Genomic DNA, 12,222 nt, shown 5'->3' with positions numbered 1-12,222 from the left:
TAGAGCTGTCACCTGTGTGAACAAACAGTGAGTGCTTAAATACTCATTACCTTCCTCCAACAGCACCTCCCCCAGGAGGTTCACCTTCCCTGTGGGAGCCAGATGCTGCACGCACGCGGGCGCACACACACACACACACACACACACACACACACACACACACACACACACACACACACACACACACACACACACAAATGCCCATCCCTATCTTGAAACTCTTTACAAAATGTCTCTCTCAAGTCAAGTTTCTCTCTCATACAATTTTTCAAACTCTCTCCTCTCAGTCACACACACCTAGATAGGCCTACTTTAACTGCATGCTTTTATGTTAATGTTTATGATAAATCACAGCATAGTTTGTTAATGCAACGGTAAAAACTGTGTGATCTCCCCCTGTGTGCCCATGCATTCCATGCCATATTCCTCGACTAGCTTGCACCTGCTATCATACTATCGTAAATAGCCCATAGTGTTTTTCATCTGATTGATCTATTCTCTAAGACCAATTATGTTTTCCTCCAAAATAGGCCTTTGAATCTACGTAACTTTATGATTTTGACTAGTCTTCTAATTGACACTTGTGCTGTCTTGTCCCTCCACTGCTCGCAAAGTGTGTCTGGACATTGTGTGTGTCTTTAATGGTGTGGCACCAAAGTGGTCAGCCGTCTAGAACTGTGTGTGTGTGTGTGTGTGTGTGTGTGTGTGTGTGTGTGTGTGTGTGTGTGTGTGTGTGTGTGTGTGTGTGTGTGTGTGTGTGTGTGTGTGTGTGTGTGTGTGTGTGTGTGTGTGTGTGTGTGTGTGTGTGTGTGTGTGTGTGTGTGTGTGTGTGTGTGTGTGTGTGTGTGTGTGTGTGTGTGTGTGTGTTGTGCGTGCGTGTGCAATGCGAAAACCTCTACTTTTACTTGCACTTAAGTATTTAAAAAAAAAGAACATGTAGCCAACTTTTGAAATCAATGACTTTTGTACTTATTTTGACTGAGCTACTTTCCCTTGTAGTGGAGTACATTTCTTACACCACTGTGCGCGCGCCTGCACGTGTGGCTGGTCCATTTTTCACATTGAGCTTCCATTAGGAGTACAAGCCCTTCAGACATAGCAGCACAGAACATAGATCTCTCTCTCTTTCTCTCTCTCTCTCTCTCTCTCTCTCTCTCTCTCTCTCTCTCTCTCTCTCTGGGGCTCATAAACAAATGATTATTTGTCCTGTTTTCTTTCCTCCTCTTCCTCTCATAAACAGCCCTATTCTTTCCCATGTCCTCCACTTTGGAACGAGGGAGGTTGCGTCCTGAATGCGTACCATTGCTCACAGGCTAATCGATCTGACGTGCCTCTGTCTGCAGCCCCGAGCAAATGGCAGCAGTGCACGTGTGTGTGTGTGTGTGTGTGTGTGTGTGTGTGTGTGTGTGTGTGTGTGTGTGTGTGTGTGTGACTGTGTGTGTCGTGCGTGCGTGTGTTCACGTGTGTTTGCATGCATGCACAGTGCACTGCACACACACACAGTACAGTATGTATTAACTTACTACAGAGTCTCAGGTGGCCCTGAGGGTGGGGCCGGTGAGTCTTGGTTTGCCAAACGCTCTCTCGGCCGTGTCTTGGAATTCAATAATATGCCATGTAGCACTGCATTTAGTTCAATCTCTTTTTCTGGGATATCTCCAGTGAGAAATCACACTTACACTAAAAGCATGCAGTGGAAAAAGCACTCAAATGTTTTACTGTAATATAGAAGTATCCAAATGTCTGGATTTCAAAATGTACTTGAGTTATAAAAGTACAAAAGTATTGACATCAAAATGTACTTAAAGTACGAAAAGTGAAAGTACTCGTCGTTATGCAGAATGTCTCGTTTTAAGATTTCAAATGTATAAAGATCTTTTGAAAATAGCCAAAACATATAGTAGTAGTGGTTAGTGTGTTTTGTAATAATAATCAAAATCTACAAAGTAACTATTGTAGCCTAACTATATAATTGAGTAAAAAGCACAATATTTGCCTCTGGGATGTAGTAGGAGGAGTAGAAGTAAAAGTATAAATGCTCCAGTACCTCAAAGTACCTCAAAACTGTAGTACACTACTGTACTTTGTTTGTTATTTCATTCACACTCAACAACAACGGACTCAAACACATACTCCCTGTACGCCGTCATCATGGTGTGTACCAACTAACGTCCTTGACCCGTGCTTGCCTCTCAACACAGCGACGCTAATTGAAGCTAGGCGGCTCTTAAAAGATGCCATTTCTCTCCTATCAGTCTCTCTGTGGGGGGGGTGTATACACTGGAGCTTGTGTCCTGTGGAGTGTCCTGTTGAGGAAATCACACTCCAGATAGCGGTGTTATCATTGCTGCGTAGGTTAGGTTCTTCTGTGTTTGTGTGAGAAAGAGAATGCAGGTTAGCCTGGCCTTTTGCCATACTGTAACTTTGCATCACAACTTCCTCTCCTCCGCATTCACCTGTTCTATACACTTTTAGGCTGAGCATAAAACAGAACGCACTACGAATGTAACACAGCGTATCGGTATCATTTTATTAACTTTAGTTCAATTAAACCATTGTGTCCACCTTTGTACAGACAGATTCACAAAGGTGTTTAGTAGCAGGGATGTGCATTACAAGACAATACAATACACAAACATTCCCTTAAACTATTGATGCATCTCCAACATTTATTTCAATTTTCCTACTTTTTACCGTTCCTCACTGTGTCCAGCAGTGCATGTGTGAGTCTTTGTAAGCTCTGTCCAGCACCAAACCAAGACCGCGTCAGCAATCATCTCTAACGATACTTTCAGCTCAGAAAATGCTGAAAGAAATGAAGTCTATTATTATTATGACGGCTATGGACTCATCAGCCTCCCTCCTCTCTCCCCATAGTAACAAACTTCAACGATGGCTTGGAGGCCAGCTCGGACTCAGACGACGAGGACAAACTACACATCGTGGAGGAGGACAGCCTGCAGGAGCCCGAGGCTGCAGAGCACGGAGACAAGAAGACCACAGCCAAGGCCCACAAGGACCACCATGATGCCACCGCCGCAGTATTAACCCACAACGGGTCCTGGAACGGAGGTGAGGAGCATGCGCATGCACGCACAACACACACACACACACACACACGCACACACACACACACACACACACACACACACACACACACACCGTGTCTGTCTGTGATTATATGATAAGCTTACAGTTAATATCACACAACATACCATCCTGTATCTTTCACCATGCAGCCACCCCCTCAATTGTTTTGTAAATTGAGAAATGTCGTATGTTATTTTATATAATTGATTTAATTGATTGGTTTGATTAGTTGTTGCAGACCCACTGCACTCTGCTGTGTGATATATACTATATTTTTAATCAAGCCGAATGCAGACAGAGCAGAGTGGACTCCATTACTGTCTGGATTTCATTCGCCCACCGTTGGCGCCACATGCCTCCCAGTGCACAGTGGATTATCCTATAAGTGTGTGCGTGTGTGTGTGTGTGCGTGTGTGTGTGTGTGTGTGTGTGTGTGTGTGTGTGTGTGTGTGTGCGCGCGTGTGTGTGCGACTGTGCGTGTGCGTGTGTATGCATGTTTGAAAGCATAATTATACTGTTGCACTCGTGTAAGTCAGGACCAGCAACAGTACATAGAAATGTGGTACATCTGTATGCCTACGTGCGCGTGTGTGTGTGTGTACCTTTTCCCTCTCTGATCACATTAATTCTTCCATCTCCTCTTCACCCTTGGGGGCTACAAGCCTGCCTGCCGACACAGCCAGATGTTTTGTTCACACACACACACACACGCACAGCACGCACAGCACGCACACGCACACACGCAAACAGACATCTTATTATCCTTCATAGACACGGCTTCACTCTCCCCCACTGTCATAATCAGTCTCAGTCTCTGATAGTACTTAATGAGGAGCATCATTGTCAGTGTCAGGTTTCACTGTCGTGCCCATCTCATTACAATGAACCACTTTCATCACAACCGTGATTCTACACAGTAAAGTCCTAATGCAAACACAAATGTTTCAGGATGCAAAAGCGTTGTGCTCTTCAATTTTTGTGTACAGTTTACTTATTTGTCCTGTGTGTGACTGTGTGTGTGTGTGTGTGTGTGTGTGTGTGTGTGTGTGTGTGTGTGTGTGTGTGTGTGTGTGTCCGTCCGGGACTATGACATGGAGGTCACAAATTGTAGCTTTAACGTACGTGACACTGGTGTTGACAACTGGACTGTAGTCTGTTAGACTGTTAATACGGTATGCATCTATAAGAGCATATATATATGAGGGCGTCACCACTATAGTCAACATGCTGGCAGTTTGTCAATGCGGGGAAGGGGTGAGCAAATAAATACTGACACAGAACAGGTGAATATCACCATATTCTTTATTCACAATTCTATATTATTATCCAGCCCCTTGTATCGATAGTGTACCTGTACGTATCCAGGGCAATAACGTTCTACAGCACTGGATTTTTTATCTGTAAATCTATCACTCACACAAACTGTTATTTCCCCACAGCGCACTGCAGGGACAAAAGGACTAGAACAAATTAGATAAGAGGGGAATCCTTGCGAGGGAATCTTGCCCTGCTCAAATACTTTTGGAATAGTCTTCTGTGTTGTATACAATACAGAGTGAGTGAGTTCACAAAATGCGCAAATTGTTTCTTACTGTACCTAACTATTGATAGCCGAAGAATTGGACAGGGAGACCATGTCATTAGATTCGATGTCTTGTTTTTAAACCCTGTAGTTTGGATCAGTAAAATGTTTATTGTTTTCTCCCTATAACTTTAGAGATGACTGTCTGTCTGTCTGTCTGTTCGTCCTAATAACCCTGCAGCTCCTCATTTGCTGGACCAATTGATCTGAATTTGCACATATAGGCATTGACCATTAGGTTATGCAGGGATTCTCGAAGCCCCTTTTCACTTTCTCAAATTGTACGCTGTTTATGAGCGTTCTTTGGAAAGTCTGATTAACTGCCGTTGGGTTACACCGTTATTAGTTTCCTTAGTTTCCTCGGACGACACACATTTTGTGTGTGTCGTCCGGGTACATCGAGTTACAGCACAGTTGGTTTCTTATCGAATTCAGTTACCTCCCGTCGCCTCCATAATTAAGGCAGGTTGTAGAATACCATAACTTTTTTGACTAACATTAATATTCAAAACCTGTACCAAATGAAATGTATACAGTATAATGCTGTCATCCATCGTCTTCTTCAACACAAAATGATCAGTATGTGCGAAGAAAACATTTCATTCTCTGCTAAGTTTCAACAGTGTATAATTGTTTGACATTTTGTAGGTGTTTGATTCAACCTTTATTTGACTCTGTCCTTGAGCTCACGTGGTTCACAACCCACACCGTGAGAAAAGGGCATGCTTGTGGGTTTGGTTTGTCGGCAGTCCTGGCTGGCGCTAAACGTTTTCCCATATACTGCAGGGATAATTAAGGAAAAGAAAACAAGCTTGATTTTGGATCGCTGCCTAGATGCAGCGAGTATAGAGACTATGTAGAGTGAGTATATGAGCTGGCCACTTAACCTTGTGCTCTTGAGCGTCACTCACTCACAACCTGTTCTGACAGCAAGGCCAACAGTGCTGTTTGTTTTCACCTCAGCGCCAGTTAGTTGCAGCCAAGTAGAAAGACCATGAGGACGAACAGAATGTGAGATTTCACTAAAGGCTGTTTTTTTTAATGCAGCTGAAGAAAGCCTTACATGGTGTGTGTGCTTCCAGTGAACTCCCTTTATTTTTTTTCTCTCTCTCACTCCGTCTCCTCCTTTCTTCTTTTTTATGTGCACTCTTTAACCAAAAGACTCTCCTTGTGCTGTCCTCTCTCTTTCCCTCTCCTCTTTCTGTTTCTCTTATTGACTTGAAAGCCACGATAAAACTTCATGAAAGCGTAATTAGTGTAATTTGAGCATCGTTGCATCATTGTGTTCTGGAATATGTCACCTGACAATTGTCAGCGTTCAACGGGATGTTTACGTTGCAGCGAGGCCCGGTTTCTATTGCAGGCAACAACAAAATTAAGCTGTCTTCTTTGATTTGATTGCTCTCTATCTTGCATAATATCGGCTCTAGTTCCAATGTGGGTATATCTCCACCAGTTCGTAAGAGCACTAATTGAGTATGTTCATCGGGGAATGATACACTTTTGTGCTGGCTGCGGAAGTGTGTTGTCATTTGCGTTTGTTACTTGTGTGGTGTATGTTTTAGAGTGACATAATCATTTTGCCTTTAGTAACTATGAGCACGGCCTAACTAGACACTACAACCTGTGCTGTAGGGATGTAACGGTGTCCCTCTAGATATAGTCTGGTGATTTTATTTGATGCACATCTATAATGTATGCCACTGTTTTGATTATAGCACAGGTGCAGGTCACTCTTTGATTAGGTTGAGTCTGAGAAGGATTTGAGCCAGATCTGAAGTACGGTAGCTTTACCATTTCTCTCTCCTCTCTCTCTATTTTCCATACAAATGACTTTATCTGCCCCCCCCCCCCCCCCCCCCCGAGCTTTTTTCACAATTTTTATTTAACTACATTGTAAAAGTAACATTATTTGTCATGTAAAATTACTTAATTTCTGTGCAACTGTAAACATGCTTTCTTGTTCAGAACCTAGCTCGAGTTAACATGTTAAAAAAAGGTTTTCTTTGAAGGCATCTTAGGATAGATGCAGGTCTTTTTGACAGTGCAGAATTTTTTTCTCCCATTCAAACCTTTATTTATTCTCGAAAGACGTTGAGGTCATCCTCATTTGTAGTGTCGTCGACATACACAAATTGCCTTGAATTCCTTGATGTATTAATGAGCATCAACGGCCATCACCTGGGCAGTCACAGACACACACAGCTCCCCTCTGCAGGCTTCTACTACTAAAAGTGACTGCATGGAGACTGTCTCATTTCCCTCCATGAGATAGGCCTAATTAAATCGATTAATATCGTCAGGATTCACGACGAGAATCGTCGGGATTAATATCGATATACGATATATTGTTACATGCCTAATGCTAATACATTATTCCAGTGTCATACCTAATGCCTAATCTAATAAAGTGATGAAAAAGAATAAACCAAGAATACACAAATACAATTAACATTATTCTTCATTCTTTTTGTTTTCTATAACGTAAGCCTTCATTTGAACTAGCAGGGAACGTTAAACGGAGTGGAGAGACATACATTAAGAAATTAAACCCCAGCATCCGTATTTTGGGGAAAGCTTTCACTGAAAATAGAAGATCAACAAGCTCACAATGTGTCGCTCCACAAAAACAGAAAATACACTCGTACAGAGCCCTGAGGGACTTCACTCCGCTCAACCATGAGTGGTTAAACAACCAGGGACAATATTATTCCTAATGGGCCTCCTTGTTTTACCGTTATGGCATTATCTGCCAGGGAAGATAAAACAGACAAGAACCGTTCTTGCTTCATGAAGCAGTATTTCTGAAGTTGGATAAGAATAGTGTGACAGTGTTCTGGTCAGATGTGTGCCAGAACAGAACATAGGCCACCATCAGCTTCAGCTCACCATGCTGACAGCTCAGCTGGCCCCAAGGCTGCACAGCTCCCTCCCGTCTCCTCCTCGCTGTCTTGATATGGTCACCTAGCCACGGCATTCCTCCAGCCCCATTTATACTTAGTTGTGCACGGGGTGTCGCGCAAACCAAAAATAGCCGATCTGCAAGCTCACTAACACGTCCCTCTGAGACACATTGTGAGCTTGTAGATCGGCTATTTCCGGCGCATGACACAAGTTGACACAACTAAGTTTAACTGGGGCGTTTTCCTGCTGAGGTCACTCACCAACGTGACTCTCTCTCAGTGATCAAGCAGACAGGCTCACCCGGTGAACAGCACTGTGGTGTGTGTTGTTCCCAGAATGTTTCTGTGAATGAAGACATGTAATGTCATAGCGTTGCTCTGACTGAGCACTTTAGGAACACAGCGCTGGACAGTACAACTCAACTCAACTCAGCTCAACTTTGTGGTGCACCATTGCATTTCCAAGAAACAAGGAAAGAAATAGAGAAAGAAACAAAAAAGAAAAACAGGTCAGATTTGCAAATATGAGCAGCATGAAATACACGCATGCACGCACGCACGCACACTGTAACCGCGAGTTAGTGCGTTTATTTTTTACACCGGCGTTCAATCACCTCAATCTGAGCCTCAATTCTGAGAAAAACACAACTAAAGATCACCGCCAATATAGGAGTTTATGCAGCGGCCATCTTGGTGAGGTCAAAATACAATCTAAGCGTTGCCTAGCGACGTGGAACGCTACTATATGGTAGATATAAGAGAGGCTATTCTGGATTAATAATAACCTGATATCTCTTATAGACTTATAGGCCTTCTCCTATCTGTGACTTTGCTTAAAACTCGTCCAAACTCGTTCTAGGCAGTCAATGAGTAGTGAATGAGGAAGTTATAATAGCAGCATATATCATGATTACTAACATGACAAGCGTAAACAGAGTAATATTGTACAGAATCTCCAGTTTGTCCATGATCTGTGAGGGCTGTGCTTCTTTTAGATCATTCATGCAGCCAGCAGAATGAGAGTCAACCACTGTCAGGCCTCGTCTCTTCCTGCCACGTTACCATGTCTGTGCATCAGGTGTGTCGAACGCTCCCTCTCCCAGAATGTCATTTCCTGCTGTGCTCTTCCATGACCCGAATCTCCCCAGGATCGCAATCTGGAGATCATTATCACATGTTTTTCTGTGCTGTCATTGAGATGAACGGGACATTATTAGTAGTGGAGCTGCAACACACTACCGAGCTTCACATGTTGCGGCGGTAGCATACAAGTATTTCTTTAATGTTTGGCTTTATGGGACATAAAGTGTTGACCTCAACAAACAACTCTCTTCTAATCAATATAGAAATATATACTTTTGGTGTTGTTCGCCTTTATATGAGGATTAAAGCCTTTAGCAGGAAATATGGATAAAGAGTAGGGGAGTGACTTGCAGCAAATTTCCAGCCGGCCAGGAATCAAACCGGGGACTTGCTGTCAGGCACATGTGGTACGCGCCCTAACCACTTGTCTATCAAGTTTCTCTCTATCCCCGTTATGAAGTTAAAGAACACGCGCCATGCTCAGACATGTATCAAAGAAATGGCCACTGTTATGATATTTCTCCAGCATGTCTATCTTCTCCGGCAACTTTGTTACCAATGTGCCATGTCTGTGATAGATAGCACTTTGGAGGCAGGCTTATAGCACTTAACACAGTTTTCTACATTAATTTGTTAATGCGCAACTTATGTTGCAAAGACTACAGTCGGACAGTAAGAGAAGAGACTTAACAAGCTCCTCTAATGACATTGTATGATGTCTTGCATGGAAGGAGTAATCCAGGGGAATGCCACCCCGTGTCAGCTCCATGTTTGGGCTATGAAAGAGTGCTGAGAAAAGACCATGCACAAAGCCTAATGTTTTGGTCTTAAACCCTATTATATCTCCGGTTTCTACCCGACAAAGATGATATATGTATGTAGGTATACACGTCGCTTTGCACCGCGTGTTGAGCTCGGAGCTCTGCTACTCTTGATGCTTCTGTGTGACGCTGTAGTAGGCCTATATGATCAAGTATAGAGCGTTCATTTACCAAAAGCCACAAAGAGTTAAAATATGGAGAGCCACAAAGAGTTAAAATATGGAGATAAGACTTTCTACTCGACAGCAACAATATACTCTGTCGACTGACGTCCCTCATGGGTCCATATAGGCCTACTATAGACGTTTCCTCCTTTTCCCTCCCTCTTATGTCAAATCTCTAAATCAAAAATACCAGATATACAAGCTCACAATGCGCTGCAGCGTAGATCTGATATGTCCGCTGAATGTATAATGCTGACATGTACTCTATAATGTACGTTTTTAGTTTATTGTGAGTGGAATTTTATCACAGCCGCTACAGTAAATTGTATATATATAGGCGTGGCAGGGTTAGAAAGCTGATAAAGGACATTCCACGGGCTGCATAATGCAGCGCTGCCTGTTTTCCTTGGCTGCATTACATTATAAGATAAGGTGAACCTTTATTATTCCCCAGAGAGAAACGCAACGGCAGTGAAAATCAAATACAGGAGAGGTACCACAAGTAGGGACCAAAACGAGATAAATAACAAGAAGATAAACGTAAAAAATAATGTAGAAATGTGTCAGAGTACATCCTAGTGACTATAGTCCGGTGGTTCACAACCCTTGTGCCCCGCATGACATTGAAGTGACACCTTTTCAATACCTCAAAGAAGAAAGAAGAAAGAAATAACAAAGACCATTACTGCATCGAAGATAATCAACAAACTACTATACAAACTGGTCACACATTGGCCAAATTATCAAATAATATAAGGAAGGGGGAAACATTCTTGAAAAAAGCTGATCCATAAGCTTTTGTGCCTTGTAGCGCTGACATTTTCACAATATTGATATGTGGACCAAAAATGTCATGCCAATTCCAAATGCTTGTCAGGCTAGGGTGTGTCCCCAGTTAAAATGATTATTTTGGGGGTTGCGGCCTGAAAAGGTTGAGAACCACTGTCCTGGTCAATGTGCAGATGTGCAAAATGAGTTCATGCAGGAGTTCAGTAGTCAGGATGTCAAGTTGGTAACAACAGACAGGGAAGGTCTTACGGTTCCAGGGAAGGTATTAAGTGACCGCCTGGAACCCCCTGAAGGACCCCGTGTTGAGACTCAGTGGCACATCAGAGCACACAGGTGGCTGCATGGTGCAGCGTGACGCTGTGACGACTGAGATATGAACGTACAGCATGGCACTCCACCTGCAGCCAGCCGCGCCCGCACTGCAGTTCCAATCCATACTGGGTTATAAATTCACTTTGGACTGACGCGTCCTGGCAGGCGCAGTGCTCTGTGTGTGTGTGTGTGTGTGTGTGTGTGTGTGTGTGTGTGTGTGTGTGTGTGTGTGTGTGTGTGTGGTGTGTGTGGGTGTGTGTGTGTGTGTGTGTGTGTGTGTGTGTGTGTGTGTGCATATGTGTGCGCATATGTGTGCGTGCATGTGTGTAGAATCACGTGATTTCCTGTTTTCATTCCACTCCAATATTCCACATGTGTGCTCCATCGTTCGGTTCGCCATGGAGACGTGGCTGTTGTTAGACACTCAGTCTAATTGTAGAGTTGAGGAAACATGGAAGAGAGAGAGAGAGAGAGAGAGACGATTATACACTATCAAAAGTGAGAGAAGAGGGGTTGAAGAGGAAGAGTTTGAGATAGAGCAAGAGGCGGAGAGAGAAGTAGAGAAAGGAGGAGTGCAGGACAAGTCCTGAGAGTTAACTTATCTCTGAGAGTGAAAGAATGGACCCTTGTTATGCATGGCCTGAGAGACGGAGAGCAGGAGCCATAAGAGGTGTGGGACTAGAGAGATATGACAGACAGACAGACAGACAGACAGACAGACAGACAGACAGACAGACAGACAGACAGACAGACAGGCACAGAGAACTACAGAGTTACAGTAGAGAGAGGGGGGGGGGGGGGGGGGGTTGGACATAAGTGAATAGAGAGACAAAGAGAAGGAAGGACAGGCATATAGACAAGGTGTGTGTGCTGTGCATGCATGTGTGCGAGTGTGTGGAGCAGAGAGCCGCCCTACTATGACATCATAGGACACAGACATCATGACACACGCACAGACACACGCACACACGCATGCGTGCGCGCACACACGCACACCCACACATACATCAGCCTCCCCTCTTTTTACGACTGGTTCTATAGCAGCAGATCCTATAGGCTCTCTCTCACACACACACACACACACACACACACACACACACACACACACACACACACACACAAGCAGCAGTCTCTGGAGCTGCACCTGTCCCTCTCAGAGCTCAGCAGGAAGGGGCATGGCCTCCTGGCACAGGTCCTGCCTCCGTTTAACACGCTTAATCGCCATGGCAACACACTGGATACGTTTCTGTTTGGTCACCGGCTCTGCATGGCCACCTCGTTTCACAGAGAATCACACGATATGAAGCAAAGGAAGTAATTTCATAATGATATAATGGCAGGAGAAACAATGCTGTGAGATAGCATGCATAAGTGGTTCTCTACCTTCTCTGGTAGAGAACCACAATGGTACATATACGTACCATTGTTTGCCAGGTGAAGCCTGGCCTATTTTCTCTCGAGTTGGCTTTGAGGACCTA

The 12,222-nt window shown here is 43.9% G+C and overlaps 1 protein-coding gene across 1 annotated transcript in view; it reads left to right on the top strand.

Moving 5' to 3' along the window:
• The window catches only part of LOC308326044 (zinc finger E-box-binding homeobox 1-like), a gene marked incomplete at its 3' end in the record, with an annotated part of 79,476 nt that overhangs the window by 47,249 nt on the left and 20,005 nt on the right, over positions 1-12,222 (top strand). The window contains exon 2 of the mRNA XM_080778855.1: positions 2,878-3,072. Coding sequence (XP_080634981.1) covers positions 2,878-3,072 — 195 coding nt within the window. The remainder of the gene's footprint in view (positions 1-2,877; positions 3,073-12,222) is intronic.

The sequence above is a fragment of the Protomyctophum bolini genome (genome assembly GCF_963924005.1).
Source record: "Protomyctophum bolini genome assembly, chromosome: 12".
Taxonomy (NCBI): domain Eukaryota; kingdom Metazoa; phylum Chordata; class Actinopteri; order Myctophiformes; family Myctophidae; genus Protomyctophum; species Protomyctophum bolini.
This window is presented reverse-complemented; position numbering and strand designations above follow the sequence as displayed.